Here is a 17,500-nt window from a genome sequence, read left to right as displayed (position 1 = left end):
ACACGCTGCGTATAGGCTACGTGCATTCTCTCTCCTGCTGATTTGTGTTCAGTAGCCAAGTGCGTAATATTGCAAAAGTTGAAAAAATAAATGTGTTTAGCCTACAGAAAATAAATAGCCTATCATACTGTCAGTTAATTGCCTACAGTGCAGTGAAGAGTTTGGAGAGTAAAGTTATAGGGCAACTTGAAGTTTTATGAAAATAATTTACGAACCAGAACATAAAGACCATGAAGCTTCTATTTTTTTGCACCTGTTAAAACACCCGCTAGATAGTTTAAATACCTACCAACATTCGTTTTTGCAGTACAGATTATTTCTAAAAGTTATTTGTCTACTACTGGCTGATTTATCAAACGAGTGCTTTCTCGTTCGTCCTCCGCAAACTACAGGTGTTTCTGTAGAGAGCCATTGAATAAGCGATGCCAAGCCATTTCTGTAACACTTTTTGTGACATTCAGCAAATATCTCCTCATTTAATGTAAGTTCCTTTGGACAATAGGCCTACGTTCTACTCTACGTGCAGTTGTCCTTCATCTCAGTTGCATCAGTTTTCTAATTTTGAAGGTTCTAAAACATTATTATGCTTCACTGAATCCTTCTCGTTTTCTTTCATTTGTCCAGCTAACTTTTCCATTGAACCTAGCCATTTATGATGGATTACACACTCGACATTCTGAAATGTCCTGCACGATCAAGACCAAATTAAGTTATCACGCAGCCACTGTGTCAGCAGCATCAGTGCTGACGGTGACGGTGCGTTTCTGATGTCAGATTATTATGTAGGCTAGCCTACTAGACTGTTCTCACGTTGCAGCGCTTTACTTATATGAAGTAGCATTAATCAATATGAAGGGCAGAGGGGGATAAATGTTGTCCCCACCAGGGATAAAAATAATTTAGCAGAGGTAGGGATAGGAAAACCAGAGGGGGGGAAATCCTCACCATCCCCCCCTACAAATCGCACCCTGGGCCTATGCACTCATAATGATTCTCAACTTTTTACTGCATTGCCATGAACAAAGTAAAGGCAAAAATGGTGTTTCTTTGTTGAACAAATTGGGATGCAATGTGAGCCTTGAATTGGATGCCATGCAGGAATTTGCTAGGATCTCAAAACCGGATTATGAACATGTTTTGCCATAGAGAAACACACGATAGCGTTGGATTATAAACATGCTTTGCCACAAAAACAGACAAAAACGTGGGGTAAGTCCAGCTATATGAAGTTATTATTTTGCTGTCACGTCGTCTGTTTTATAACCCAGAAGGATGTACTTGGTATCAAATGATAGCTCTGTGTCTCCTCTTTCATCTGACATGCGTCCAGATGATCCAGAACGCGGCGGCGCGCCTGGTCTACAACCAACCCAAAAGGGCACGTTACCCCGCTGCTCATCCACCTACACTGGCTACCTATGGCGGCCCGCATCAAATTCAAGGCTCTAACGCTTGCCTACAAAGTAGTCTCCGGTTCTGCTCCCACCTACTTGAATGCCCTCATACAGACATACGCTACCTCCAGACCGCTGCGCTCCTCAGACGAACGACGTCTAGCTCTACCACCGGTACGCTCAAACCAATCCAAACTTTTCTCATTTGTTGTTCCTCGTTGGTGGAACACACTGCCAGTTCCTACAAGGGCAGGGACATCCTTCTCCATTTTCAAAAAACTCCTGAAGACCCAGCTCTTTAGAGAACATCTCCTCACTCATAGCAACACTTACAACAAGTCTTACTGATCCTAGCACTCACCAGCCGTCTTAAACTGACAAGTAACTGTAAAAAACAGCACTCACTGATGCACTTATTCTTACTGTACTCTAATGTTTTTAAATTGTCCTAAAATTGTTGAGAATTGCTCTAAAACTTAAACTGTTTACCATGTTGTTAGTCGCTTTGGCTAAAAATGCGTCAGCCAAATGTAATGTAATGCGTGGCATATCTATCCGATCACGGGTCCGCGAGTAATTCAAACGAGAGTAATGGGTGTGCAGCGTTGGTTTGTGTACATGACATTATTATTTTGCAGTCACTTCTTCTGTTTTCATAAGCCAGAAGGGTCGATGTGCATGGTACCATTGTTTAGCCCTGAGTCTCCTCTTTCATCTGACAGGCTTGCCATATCTATGCGATCACGGGTTTGCGAGTAATTCAAATGAGAGTAATGGGTGTGCAGGTGAACGCAGAGAAGTATAGACTGTAAATATGATGCAATTTGATTTAATTTCATGATTTTTTTAAATTTTCATACTTGATCGTACAGACAAGTGCGCAGGCTCGTTGGAAAGCCCCACTTCTCCTCTGTCACACAATAAAGGTTTCATCTCGCTGTGATGAACAGTTGCGGAGCAATGTAACAGAGAAGAAAGGGTGTGTTTTTTGACGCACTTTGCGTCAATCGGGTTCTAAGGGTTAAGGTTAGCATTAGGGATAGGTTAGCGTTAGGGAAAGGCAAGGGTTAAGGTTAGCGTTAGCATTATGTATAGGCAAGGGTTAAGGTTAGGCTTAGGAATAGGTTAGCATTAGAGATAGGCAAGGGTTAAGGTTAGCGTTAGGTAAAGATTAGCATTAGGGATAGGCAAGGGTTAAGGTTAGCGTTAGGGATAGGTTAGTGTTAGGGATAGGGAAGGGTTAAGGTTAGCGTTAGGGATAGGTTAGTGTTAGGGATAGGGAAGGGTTAAGGTTAGCGTTAGGTAAAGATTAGCATTATGTATAGGCAAGGGTTAAGGTTAGGGTTAGGAATAGGTTAGCGTTAGGGATAGGTTAGCGTTAGAGATAGGGAAGGGTTAAGGTTAGCGTTAGGGATAGAGATAGGTTAGCGTTAGGGTTAGGGATAGGCAAGGGTTAAGTGCCTTGAAGTCGACGGTGGGGGCTTAAAACACCATCGAGCTGATTAACCTGACACTTAAATCTCACCTGCCCTCCATAGCCTACCTACTAAAACACCAATCTCTCTCTCACACACACACACACACACACACACACACACACACCTGCCCTCCTTAGCCTGCCTACTAAAGCAGTCCACCAAATCACCTGTCTTTCTCTCTCTCACACACACACACACCTGCAGCTCCAGCACTTTGACGCGGTGACGGTGGTTGCGTAGCTCTTCCTGCAGCTCGGAGACGGTCTCCTTGAGTGTGAGGATCTGCTGCTTGCGCTCCTCGTTCTCCCGCAGCCAGAAGGCCACCTAGAGAGAGAGATAGAGAGAGAGATAGAGAGATAGATAGAGAGAGATAGATAGATAGAAAGATAGATAGATAGATAGATAGATAGATAGACAGTGTGAACAGGGAGGGGGCCCTCACACAACAACTACAGCATCTAAAAGATCAGCTCTTAAACCCCTCCCAGCCTCCTCCTCAGCATCAACCCAGCCAGTCCTCTCTCCCCTCACAACTCACCACACCATCCTGCTCTGTCAAACCCCCCTCCCCTCAACCCCCGCCACCCTCTGGCCTGGACCCTGATTTAAACAAGCAGAAAGTACACAGCCAAGAAATCGTCCTCCTCATGAATTCCAACAGGCGGTTCCTGGATCTACAGCGGCTATTCCCTGTGCACAAGGCGATAGTCAGGCCCTGCAGTACCACACAACATGCACAGCAGCTCCTGAGGAAGGGACCTCTTGGAGACCCCCAGTGTATCATTATACACACTGGCACGAATGATCTCCATTCATTGAAGGGTGGCACAGCTGAAGCCATAAAGAGAGTGGCAGAAAGAGCAAGAAGGGACTTTCCTAGATAACGCATCGTGATGTCAACATTGCTTCCACGTCATGACACAGCTCCGCATCTCATCAACGGGATCAATGCAGAGGTCAGCAGGAGGTGTTCCACCCTGCCCAATGTACACCTGGCACATAACCCCACCATCAGCCTTCATGACATGTATGATGGAATACATCTCCACAAGGATGGCGTGCGGTCTTTTGCAAAGACCCTTAAAGATGCTGCCCTAGGCCGTAGCCCCACTACACCCAGCTTCACACCTCCCCCCAGACCCCGCCCACCTCCCCTGCCCACCCCAAGAAACACCCACTACCCCACTCCCATGCCTAACCAAAGTAGCGTTCGGGCCACACATCACCCAGCAGATTTGCCACACTCCACCAGCAGGTCACTCCACCAGCAGGTCACTCCACCAACAGGTCATCCTCACAGACCCGCCCTCCCTCAGTCCCACAGAGGGCAAAACAAGTCATCCCTTCAGCCATGATACCCCACAGCCATATGTAAGATTGCTGTTTATAGACTTCAGTTCTGCATTCAACACCATAATACCACAACAACTCATCTGCAAACTTGACAAACTGGGGCTCACTACCTACCTCTGCAACTGGCTACTGGACTTCCTCTGTCAGAGGCCTCAAGTAGTATGTGTTGGCAACAATACCTCAAGCAGCATCACACTGAGCACGGGGGCCCCCCAAGGCTGCGTGCTCAGTCCGCTGCTCTTCACCCTGCTGACGCATGACTGCACTGCAACCTACAGCAACAACCACATTGTGAAATTTGCTGACGACACAACTCTGGTGGGTCTCATCACCAAGGGCGACGAGACTCAATACAGGATGGAGGTCGACCTTCTGACCACGTGGTGCAGGGACAATAACCTCCTGCTGAACGTCAGCAAGACCATGGAGATTGTTGTTGACTTCCGGAGAGGTCACACCCAACACCTGCCACTGACCATCGACGGTGCTGTGGTGGAGAGAGTGAGCAGCACCAAATTCCTGGGGGTGCACATCAGTGAAGACCTCTCCTGGACCACCAACACTGCATCACTGGTGAAGAAAGCTCAGCGCCGCCTGTACTTCCTGCGGAAACTCAGGCGAGCAAGTGCTCCACCAGCCATCATGACCACATTCTACCGAGGCACCATTGAGAGCATCCTCTCCAGCTGTATCGCTGTGTGGGGCGGAAGCTGCACTGAATACAACAGGAAAGCCCTGCAGCGCAAAGTGAACACAGCTGGAAGGATTATTGGCGCTTCACTCCCCTCCCTGAAGGACATTTACACCTCCCACCTCACCCGCAAGGCGACCACAATTGTGAGTGATGCAAGTCACCCCGCTCACAATTTGTTTGATCCACTGCCCTCTGGGAAGAGGTACAGAAGCCTGCGCTCCCGCACCACCAGACTCACCAACAGCTTCATACACCAGGCTGTTAGGATGCTGAACTCTCTCCCCCCTCCACCCTCAGCCACATAACATCCTGGACTTTTAGACCCAAGTCAAGTCAAGTCAAGTTTATTTATATAGCACATTTCATACACAGAGGTCATTCAATGTGCTTTACATAAACAAAACCAAACAATAATAACAAATAAAAGCATAAAAGGGCAATATAGTCAAAGAATAGTTAAAAGGTAAAGATCATAATAAAAAGAAAACATAAAACACAAGGTAAAATCATTTAAAAATAAATAATAATTAGTAAGCAAAAACAAAGGCAAAAGTAGTAAAAAAAGTAATAAAAGACAAAGTAGAATAATTATCAAGGCAGATTCAGAATGTGTAACTCGGCACAGTTAGCAGAAAGCATCTGAGAACAGTTTGGTCTTAAGTCTAGATTTAAAACTGGCTACAGTTGGGGCCTTTTTAATGTCATCCGAAAGTTGGTTCCACAGCTGAGCCGCATAGCAGCTAAAAGCTGCTTCACCATGTTTAGTTCTAACTGTAGGTTTTACTAGCAGGTTTTTCACCTGGGACCTGAGAGGACGAGAAGGTGTGTACTGCTGAAGCATGTCTGACAGGTATTTAGGCCCTGCTCCATTTACTGATTTATAAACAAGCAATAGTGCTTTAAAGTCAATTCTGTGACTTACTGGAAGCCAGTGCAAGGACTTAAGAATTGGAGTAATGTGGTCAGTTCTTTTAGTTTTTGTTAGAGTCCTAGCTGCTGCATTTTGTATCACCTGAAGCTGTTTAATAGTCTTTTTAGGAAGGCCTGTGAACAGTCCATTGCAGTAATCAACCCTGCTGGAGATAAATGCATAAATGAGTTTTTCTAAGTCATGTTTTGACATCAGCCCTCTGAGTTTGGCAATATTTTTGAGGTGGTAAAAAGCGGATTTAGTTATCGCTTTCATGTGACTGTTGTTGTGAATTTAGATCACTGTCAATTAATACACCAAGATTTTTAACAGTATCCTTTGCCTTCAACCCTTTTGTGTCAAGGAGAGTGGCAACCCTAAGTCTTTCCTCATTTTTACCAAATATAATTACTTCAGTTTTTTCTTTGTTCAGCTGAAGAAAATTGAGACATCCAGGTGTTGATTTGTTCTATACACTGACACATAGATTCAAGAGGACCATAGTCGTTTGGTGATAGAGCTAAGTAAATTTGTGTGTCATCTGCATAGCTATGATATGAAATCAAATTATTTTGAATGATTTGTCCAAGTGGGAGCATATAGAGGTTGAATAATAGTGGCCCCAAGATCGACCCCTGGGGAACACCACAGGTCAAGGACGTTGGTGTTGAGGTACAGTTTCCGATGGCAACAAAGAAGCTCCTTTCTTATAGATATGATTTTAGCCAGCTGATAACTATGTGTCAGACACCAAACAGGACGAGGACCACAAAAGCGTCACGTTCAAAAGTTTATTTAAGGGTTGGGGGTTAAGGGGGTTTCAGGGGTTCCGGGGGGGGGTACAGGAGTTCCAAGAGTCTGCGTGTGTGTGTTCCCCCAGTAGCCGAACAGCGATGGCAGGAGCTGGATGATCCGGGAAGTCCTGGGGGAAACACCCACACAACAGCAATTGAAACGAAGCAGCAGTACAGTCAAGGACTAGGCGGTATTCGTAGAAGAGGGACGGAAGGCAGGTCAAGATTACCGGGGCTGGAGAACACAGAAGTAGTCGAGCGGGTCCGGGATCACAGGCAAAGAGTCAGAGGCGTTTTCCAAAACAGGCAGGTAACTGGTGCTGGTTGCAGACGATCTGACAAGTGTGGACTGAAAAGCAAGGCTTTATATACAGGGCATGATGAGTGGTGAATGCAGTGCAGCTGGTAGGTAACGAGGGTGAGGCAGAGCAGGGCAGGAACAGGTGGAGGTCATCAGACTTCAATCAGCGTGTGTTACCAGGCAGAGAGAGAGCTCATGACAGAACCCCCCCCCCTAAGGGACGGCCCCAGAAGTCCCCAAGAGTGACACCACGTCGGGAGGGCGGAGGGGAGCCGGTGGAGGGCTAGAATTCCTCCGAGTGGTCCGAGCGAACATCCTCATCCTCGGAGGGAGCTGGAGGGTCGTGGACAGAAGACGGGACAGGTACCGAGACAGGGTCAGGCACAGGACAGGAAGCCGGGCGGGCAGGACGGTTAGGGACCCCTCTGGGGCGGCCCCTACGGATTGCAGGTTGATCAGGATGCAGACGGTGGAAGTCGGCGATGAGTGTCCGGTCCACAATCCGACTGGCTGGCACCCAGGTTCTCTCCTCAGGTCCATAGCCCTCCCAGTCGACGAGATACTGGAGGCCCCTACCTCGCCGTCTGGACCGAAGCAGGCGTCGAACGGTGTACACCAGCCCACCGTCAACGAGGCGAGGAGGAGGAGGAGGAAGCGGCACGGGGACCAGCGGGCTTTCATGCGTCGGCTTGACTTTCGAAACATGGAAAGTAGGGTGCACCCTCATGGAGGTTGGCAACTGGAGCCGGACTGCGGTTGGGCTGATGACCCTCTGGATAGGGAACGGGCCGAGGAATCGAGGTGCCAGTTTACGCGATTCCACCCGCAGTGGGAGATCCTTGGCTGACAGCCACACCTTCTGGCCAACACGGTAGGCGGGTGCCGGCGGTTAGCCCCAGTGGCATAGCTGACAGCTGACTTGAGTAGCGTGGCACGAGCTTGTGACCAGGTACGACGGCAATGGCGGGCATAGGCGAGGGCAGACGGGCAGGACACATCTCCTTCCTGGCTGGGGAACAGGGGGGGCTGGTAGCCATACACACACTGGAAAGGTGACATACCAGTGGCAGAGCAGGTGAGGGAGTTGTGAGCATACTCTATCCACATCAGTTGTTGTGCCCAAGCCTGGGGTTTGCGAGAAACCATGCACCGCAGCGCCTTCTCCAGCTCCTGGTTTGCCCGCTCGGATTGACCATTGGACTGGGGGTGGAACCCAGAGGTGAGACTCACTGTGGCCCCTAGAAGACGGCAGAACTCCTTCCAGAATGTAGAGGTGAATTGCGGGCCTCGGTCAGAGACAACATCCCTGGGCAGCCCGTGTAGATGGAAGACATGATCAAGAACAGCCTGGGCAGTCTCTCTGGCAGATGGCAGTTTAGGGAGGGGAATGAAGTGTGCCATCTTGCTGAACCGGTCAACCACAGTGAGAATGACAGTCATCCCACCTGATGGTGGGAGGCCAGTTACAAAGTCCAAGGAGATGTGGGACCAGGGTCGTGTGGGCACAGGCAAGGGCTGGAGTAAACCAGCGGGGGGCCGAGTGGAGGACTTGTTCTGATTGCAGGTGGGGCAGGCACGGACGAATTCTCGGACATCCCTTCTCAAAGAAGACCACCAGAAGCGCTGGGCAAGGAGATGGCAGGTGCGGGCGGAGCCTGGGTGGCAGGCAAGGCGGGAGTTGTGTCCCCACTGTATGACCCGGGACCTCAAATTCTCTGGGACGAAGAGACGACCGTCTGGGCATGCACTGGGACTGGGATGGTCACGGAGGGCCTCTTGAATTTCCTCCTCGATATCCCAGGTCAGGGCAGCTACGACGCAGGGATCGGGCAGAATTGATGCAGGTTCCTGGGAAGGGGCGTCATCCTTATGAAACTGACGGGAGAGAGCGTCCGGCTTGGTGTTCCGAGAACCTGGGCGGTATGACAGGGTGAAGTTGAATCTGGTGAAAAACAAGGCCCAGCGGGACTGTCTGGGGTTAAGACGTTTGGCATTGCGGATGTATTCGAGGTTTTTGTGATCGGTCCAGACCAGGAACGGAACTGTGGACCCCTCCAGCCAGTGACGCCACTCCTCCAGGGCAAGCTTGACAGCCAACAGCTCACGGTTTCCAACATCATAATTGCGCTCTGCAGGTGAAAGCCGGCGAGAGAAAAATGCACAGGGGTGCAACTTGTTGTCCTCCTCTGCCCGTTGAGAGAGTATGGCCCCGACTCCCACGTCTGAGGCATCCACCTCGACAACGAACTGCCGGTCTGAATCCGGCATCTGGAGGATGGGGGCAGTGGTGAACCGGGCCTTGAGGGTATGAAAGGCTGTGTTGGCCTCTGGGGTCCAGAAAAAGGGGTGTTTGATGCTGGTCAGAGCTGTGAGGGGAGCGGCGACGGAGCTGTAGTTCCGGATGAATTTCCGGTAGAAATTGGCAAAACCGAGGAATTGCTGCAACTTCTTCCTATTCCCCGGAACTGGCCAGGAGGTAACTGCCGAGACCTTTGCGGGGTCCATCTGGATATTGCCTTCAGCGACGATGTATCCCAGGAATGACACAGTCTGAGCATGGAACTCGCATTTCTCCGCTTTGACAGAGAGAGTTCTCCAGGAGCCGTCGAAGAACCAGCTGGACATGACGGGTGTGTTCGGACAGAGTTCTGGAGAAAATTAAGATGTCGTCCAGGTACACGAAGACGAATTTATTCAGCATGTCCCGCAGCACATCATTCACCAGCGCCTGGAATACCGCTGGGGCGTTGGTGAGGCCAAATGGCATTACCAGGTACTCATAATGGCCGGTGTGGGTGTTGAATGCAGTCTTCCACTCGTCACCCTCCCTTACTCGCACTAGGTGGTAAGCATTTCTAAGGTCCAGTTTGGTGAAAATAGTGGATCCCTGGAGCAACTCAAAAGCAGAGGTGAGTAAAGGCAGAGGGTACCGGTTCTTCACTGTGACATCATTCAGACCTCGATAATCAATGCAGGGGCGAAGAGAACCATCTTTCTTTCCCACAAAGAAGAACCCGGCACCAGCAGGAGAGGAAGACGGGCGGATGAGTCCAGCTGCCAGGGAGTCCCTGATGTAATCCTCCATAGTTTTTCTTTCAGGAGGGGATAGTGAGTAGAGGTGACCTTTGGGTGGAGCAGTCCCAGGGAGGAGATCAATGGCACAGTCGTACGGACGGTGTGGGGGCAGAGATGTGGCTTTGGTCTTGTTGAACACCTCTCGGAGGCCATGGTAACATTCAGGGACATTAGAAATGTCGGGGGCAGTGCTGGGGGGTACTGAGCCGGGGGGCAGCGAGGCAGCACGCAAACAGGTCAGGTGGCAGGCATTTCCCCACTCTTTCACAGTTCCGGAGGCCCAATCGAGGTGAGGATTGTGGAGACGGAGCCAAGGGTAGCCCAGGATTAGGGGTTGGCCTGGAGAGCTGAGCAGGTGGAAGCGGATGGTCTCTCGGTGGTTTCCTGACACCATCATTGAGATGGGGGCTGTGATGCTGGTAACTGTGCCAATTACGTGACCATCCAGGGCCCGGGCTGGAACAGGAGTGGACAAGCGATGGCTTTCCAAGCCCAGCTGACGAGCAAGTCCTGTGTCAATAATGTTTGCTTCTGCGCCAGAGTCCACCAGGGCTGCCAGGGTGTGGGTGGAATCAGACAGGTGAAGACAGACTTGGATGAGGGGTTTACGGCTGATGGAGGGCTGAATGTTCATTGAGCTCATCCGGATTCCTCCTACATCTGGTGAGCTCCGGCTTTTGCTGGACAGGTGGCGACTCGATGACCATCACCACCACAGTACAGGCACAAGTTGGAGGTGATGCGTCGCTGGCGCTCTGCAGGGGTTAGGGAGGCGCGGCCGATCTCCATCGGTTCAGACTGGTCCGGCTGGCTAGATGGTGTGGCAGGTGCGGACAGAAGGGCAGTTGGGACACTCCGTGTGCTGGTGGATGGACTCTGGCGCCCTCTCTCACGACGGCGGGCCTGGATCCTGCGGTCGATGCGGACAGCCAGAGCAATGGCTTCATCAAGAGTGGGGGGTTGATCATGGGAAACCAGCTCGTCCTTTATGTAGTCCGCCAGGCTGTGGAGGAAGGCATCCACCAATGCTTCCATGTTCCAGGAGCTCCGACTTGCCACAGTTCGAAAGTCAATGGAGTAATCCGCAACAGTCCTTCTGCCTTGGCGAATACTCATCAGGGTCCGAGATGCCTCGGCTGTTGTGGATTCCAAATCGAATACCTTGAGCATCTCCTCTGCGAATAGGTTGAAGGTTGCACATGCTGGGGTCTGGCGCTCGAACTCCGCCGTTCCCCAGAGTCGAGCTCGGCCCGTCAGGTGAGTGATCACGTAACCGACCCTCGCCCCTTCAGTGGCAAAAGTCCTGGGTTGCAGGGTAAACTGGACACGGCAGCTCGTCAGGAACGCCCGTACCTGGGTTGGGTCGCCGCTGAACCGCTCTGGATTGCCGATCCTGGGTTCTGGGACTCCGGCAGCCACGGCAGCAGTGGACTGGGCAGGAGACTCGGGTGCTGGGCCGGTGAGCAGGCTGGCTGGGGCTGGGCCGGTGGGAGCAGGCAGAGGAGAAAGGTTGGTGAGAAGTTTAATGATCATTGCAAGTTGTTGCTGTTGCTGCTGGAACTGCTGACGCTGTTGGTAGCCGGCTTGAAGTAGGGAGGCAATGTCAGCAGTGTTGCGGTTTACCTCTCTCTCTGTCTCTTCCAGGCGTTGCATGGCGGTGGGTGGTTCTGGTTCGTCGTGCGCTGGGTCCATGTTTGGTCAGATCGTACTGTCAGACACCAAACAGGACGAGGACCACAAAAGCGTCACGTTCAAAAGTTTATTTAAGGGTTGGGGGTTAAGGGGGTTTCAGGGGTTCCGGGGGGGGGTACAGGAGTTCCAAGAGTCTGCGTGTGTGTGTTCCCCCAGTAGCCGAACAGCGATGGCAGGAGCTGGATGATCCGGGAAGTCCTGGGGGAAACACCCACACAACAGCAATTGAAACGAAGCAGCAGTACAGTCAAGGACTAGGCGGTATTCGTAGAAGAGGGACGGAAGGCAGGTCAAGATTACCGGGGCTGGAGAACACAGAAGTAGTCGAGCGGGTCCGGGATCACAGGCAAAGAGTCAGAGGCGTTTTCCAAAACAGGCAGGTAACTGGTGCTGGTTGCAGACGATCTGACAAGTGTGGACTGAAAAGCAAGGCTTTATATACAGGGCATGATGAGTGGTGAATGCAGTGCAGCTGGTAGGTAACGAGGGTGAGGCAGAGCAGAGCAGGAACAGGTGGAGGTCATCAGACTTCAATCAGCGTGTGTTACCAGGCAGAGAGAGAGCTCATGACAACTATGCCTGTAAATCCAACCCAGTGTTCTAGTCTGTGTAGTAAAATATTGTGATCAACAGTGTCAAATGCTGCACTAAGGTCCAGTAGCACTAGGACTGATGTTTTACCTGAATCTGTGTTGAGGCGTATGTCATTGGAAACTTTAATGAGAGCTGTTTCAGTGCTGTGATTTGCCCGAAAACCAGACTGAAAGTAATCAAAATACCCATTTGATGTTAGGAAGGTGGTTAATTGATTAAAGACTACTTTTTTCAATAATTTTGCCAATAAAAGGTAGATTGGATATGGGCCTGTAATTGTTTAGCATGGAGGCATCCAGGTTATTCTTCTTGAGAAGTGGGTTTTACAACAGCTGTTTTCAGTGACTTAGGAAAGGTGCCAGACAGCAGTGATACATTTACAATTTGAAGGACATCCGCCGCTATGAGGTGAAAAACAGTTTTGAAGAAATTGGTAGGCAGAGTGTCTAAGACACATGTGGAAGAGCTGAGATTCTGTACCGTTTTTTCAAGTGTTTCGTAGTCTATCAAGCTGAACTCTGACATCAAGTTTAGTTTCCCACTGTTTGTTGCTGGAAGTTCAGGTTGTTGAATTTGTAATTGAGCAGATATGTTGAGTCTGATTTTGTCAATTTTACCTTTAAAAAAAGATGAAAACTCATTGCATTTATTAGTTGAGAGAAGTTCAGGCGCTAATTGTGAGGGGGGATTTGTTAACTTATTAACAGTTGAAAATAGAATACGAGTGTTATTTGAACTTATATTGATAATGTTAGAAAAGAAAGACTTGCTTTGCATATTTCAGAGTTATATGTGCGGAGCATCTCTTTATGGATTTCATGGATCTGAAGTTTGTATTTACGCCATTTTCTTTCAGTCTTCCTACACTCTCCCACAATGGCTGCCTTGCACTACTCCACTTGCACTACTCCACTTGCACTACTCCACTTGTACACTTGCACGCTTTGCAACTTGTTGTCCTGAAAACACTTCTGAACACACTTCTGCTGCTCTTACATAACTTGCACCACTATGCCACTTGCATACTTAGGTCAAACAGAACTACCTCAGCCATTTATTGGCCTGACTTTTGCACTATTATATTGACTGTCTACTGTATGCACAATTGCACAATTTCAACCCATTTTTTTGCTGCTCTTATTTCTTCACTTTAATTGGTAAAATGTCTTGTCTCCACCGTGGGATAGTGGGAAACGAAATTTCGATCTCTTTGTATGTCTTGACATGTGAAGAAATTGACAATAAAGCAGACTTTGACTTTGACTTTGACAGCCATGATGCAGCAGCCACAGGTAAAACCCCACAGCCATGATGCAGCAGCCACAGGTAAAACCCCACAGCCATGATGATGCAGCAGCCACAGGTAAAACCCCACAGCCATGATGATGCAACAGCCACAGGTAAAACCCCACAGCCATGATGCAGCAGCCACAGGTAAAACCCCACAGCAGCAGCCCTGCTCAGTAGCAACCCCTTCCACTCTTAACCTCCAGCCTACCCTACCAGAGAAGAGTGATCTTGGGGAGATAAAAGGGATGCTGCACATTCTCTGCAGCAGACTACTGGCTTGTGCTCAGTAACTGAAATGTGAAAAAAAGAGATCAATTTGACATACTGGAAAAAAAAGAAATCGATATATATGTATTGTACTGTATTTTACTGCATAATATCGCATACTACAAATCTCTTTAAAGGTTCTCTAACATAAATAACTTCTTGCTATTGTATTGTACTATACTGCATATTACAAATCTCTTTGAATGTTTTCTAACATATAGATAACTTCTTAGGTAGCAACTATTTTGTTTTATTTGTTTAGATATCTGTTTTATAATGGTCCAATCTGACTGTTTACATGTATTCATTTGTTATTAGCTGCTGGAACATTCAGGATCTTTACTCATCAGCATTTGGCCTGAAAAGTAGGGACCCCGAATTCTTGAAAAGTATCGCAAATGTTGATATTCTCATATTAACGGAAACATGTGGTAGAGACACACCAACTGGTTGCCCCTCGGGTTATGGGGAAATAGTATTACCCTCCCACAAAGCAAAACATGTAAGACGTGGTCGAGCTTCAGGAGGACTTTTGATGTGGTATAGGGAAAGTCTGTAGGAACACATATCAGTCATCACAACAGGAAAACCCCACTGCTGGTTAAACATTGACAATAAGACTGGCATATCAAAACAACACACATATCTATGCGCAATATATGCCCTCCCAGCAGACTCTCCTTATTTTGATGAGGAGCTTATCCACACAATTCAAACTGAAACAAGCAATTTCCAAGCCCAAGGAAATGTGCTATTGTGTGGCGATTTTAATGCAAGGACAGAAAATGAGCCTGACCAAAATGACCAACAAAGCAATAACCATGTGTTTGGTAGGATCACCCCATATACTACACCACACCTCAACCAAGGAAACAATCTAGACCTTACTGTAAACAAAAGTAGTAGAGAGTTAGTGCACCTTAGGTCAAGTCAAGCCTTAGTCAAGCCTTAGGCCTGTATATACTTAATGGGGACTCTAGGGAGGTTCACATGTTGTTCATCTCTTGGAAGCAGTGTAGACTACGCAGTCACAGACATGGACCCCACCTCCTTCAATGCATTCACTGTCAGGCAGCAAACTGCTCTTTCAGACCATAATCAAATTAACATCTTTCTGAAAATGATTTCTGAATCCAGAAACACAAATGCAGAGTCCAATAAGCTGTATAAACTAAATTTGACCTACAGATGGACTCCAAACAGCACAGAAAAATTTACATAGGCACTTAACTCACCTGAATTAGCTGAACATAATAATACTAATAAAAAGTTCCCTAATAATGAAACTGAGTCCAACATTATTCAATATTTACATCAATGAGTTAGCGGTGCAGTTGGAACAATCTATAGCCCCTGGACTCAGACTCCAAGAAACGGAGGTCAAATCCCTGCTTTTTGCCGATGACTTGTTTCTTCTGTCGCCCTCACAACAGGGACTGCAACAGCACCTCGATCAGCTGGAGCAGTACTGCCAGTCATGGGCGCTGACAGTAAATCCAACGAAGACCAAAGTTATGATCTTCCAAAAAAAGCCCAGGTGTCAGGAACACAGATACAGGTTCAGCCTAGGAAGCACCGCCCTAGAGCACACAATGCAGTACCCTTACCTTGGTCTAGTACTTACTGCATCAGGAAGTTTCAGCATGGCAGTGAATGCACTAAAAGAAAAAGCCCGAAGGGCATTCTATACAATAAAGAGAAAATTTCACAAAATAAACATCCCAATTACAATCTGGTGCAAAATATTTGACAGCATAATCCTGCCTATTGCACTGTATGGAAGCGAGGTTTGGGGTCCACTCAGTATGCACGACTACACGAAGTGGCACAAGCATCCAACTGAAGCCCTACATGCAGAATTCTGCCGAACAATATTAAAAGTTCAAACAAAAACACCCAACAATGCATGTAGGGCAGAATTAGGCCGCTTTCCATTGGCATTAAGTATTCAAAAAAGAACCTTAAAATTCTGGATGCATTTGAACAGCAGTCCCAAAAACTCACTGAAAACCCAGGAGCTGAACCCTGAAAAGAGTCCTCTGAGCCAGCTGGTACTGAAGTTAACTAAGGCCTAGTCCACACGTACCAAACCGATCTTTTTTTCCTCCATCTTCCCTGGAACCGTATCAAGAATATTTGCGTCCAAACGGATCCATCTCAACACGACTTAACACGTTACTTCATACCCCAGGCCTATAGGTGGCACTGTTTCTTTACAGAAATTGACCAAAACTTGCGCTTTACAAACAGACAGAATAGGTTACGACGAAATGGCTAGTGCAAGGAAACCAGAATTGTTTGTGTGGACTGATGGTGAACTGTCAACTGTAGTCAACTGTAAAACTAATAAACTTTATTTTACGGTTTGTGAAGGGTGCAGTCCCGTCCTTTATTTGGCTAACGCAGGTAGGCCTACTAATCACCTTTACTTTCTTTGGTTGTAGGATAGTCCGTGATTCACATTAGTTTTGGCTATCACCGCAATTAGGCTACTAAACGCAAGGCTTACCCAAGTTCTAGGCTATTCTGTGGCCACATTTATAATATTGCTATAAAACCTTTGTTAGTAACAGTCAATACGCTTGCCTGCATCAAATCGCGCATTTGCATTCAGTGTGCTACCATCGGCTTAACGTGAGTTCTAAGCGTCTTTGTATGCTTATATCTGATTTCACTCGACTGTGAATGCATGTATATATGTTGTAAGACATGACAGGCCCTAACTCAATAACAAAAACTAACAAAGATCAAGCTCAGTCCAGCGCTGCTTCCCAAACATCAATTAGAGTCAACAAAATAATGAATCAAGCAAAAGAAGATTATTTAGACCATTGGACAAACCAAAGTAGAATGACTTCCTATCTGATCCTAAAAAGAGAATATGAATTGGCTGAATATCTCATCTCTGTCAGAGATACGAAGCAGAGGCACATCCTGACCAAGTACAGGCTCAGTGACCACAATCTAGCAATAGAAACAGGCAGACACAGAAAAACCTGGCTGCCAAGAGAACAAAGATTATGTGGTCACTGTCAGGCAGAGGAGCACTTTCTTCTTCACTGCCAAAAATATGACACTTTAAGACAGACCTTTTTTCATGAACATCCAAAAAGGCATACCAAATTTTGTAGACATTGAAGACAATAATAAAATGGCCATACTTCTTGGAGAAGGGCCCTCTGCTGCCCTGGCAGAACAACATGTCTTAAAATGTCACAACATGAGGGACATGGTATAGAAAAAAATAGACCTGTCTGTGTTAACATGTTCCTGTGCATAAATATATACTTAACAGTTTTTCTCAGTCGCTTTGGTGCTATTCTCACATCACTATTAACATTTGCACAGCAGTTAGTGCATTTCTCAAAACAATTAGTGCAAACTGCAAAACCTAGTGGATAACCTGCAAAAGCACGTCACTTGCTCAAAATGGATAGTCCATTCCTCAAAAGCAGGTATTAATGTCAATGAAACTGTCAGTGTCATCAAAATGAGAAGTCTTGACACCATCGTCCAAGATCCTTGATTACTAGCAAGATAGAGCAACGTAATTCGTTACTATGGGAGCAAAATGGGACAGTTCCGGTCTGCATAAGTGGGAGTGTCACCTTACGTCACTAAATAAACGTTCTCTCTTAATAAGCAATAAGAACAGATA

The 17,500-nt window shown here is 47.6% G+C and overlaps 1 protein-coding gene across 2 annotated transcripts in view; it reads right to left on the bottom strand.

Annotated features, from left to right (window-relative positions):
* The window catches only part of si:ch211-203k16.3 (fibrinogen-like protein 1), a 30,438-nt gene that overhangs the window by 6,887 nt on the left and 6,051 nt on the right, over positions 1 to 17,500 (bottom strand). For both annotated transcript variants that reach the window (XM_042095132.1, XM_042095130.1), the window contains exon 2: positions 3,071 to 3,196. In XM_042095132.1, coding sequence (XP_041951066.1) covers positions 3,071 to 3,196 — 126 coding nt within the window. The remainder of the gene's footprint in view (positions 1 to 3,070; positions 3,197 to 17,500) is intronic.

Source organism: Alosa sapidissima, chromosome 6 (genome assembly GCF_018492685.1).
Source record: "Alosa sapidissima isolate fAloSap1 chromosome 6, fAloSap1.pri, whole genome shotgun sequence".
Taxonomy (NCBI): Eukaryota; Metazoa; Chordata; class Actinopteri; order Clupeiformes; family Clupeidae; genus Alosa; species Alosa sapidissima.
Note: the sequence above shows the minus strand (reverse complement) of the source record. Positions and strands in the feature narration are given on the sequence as shown.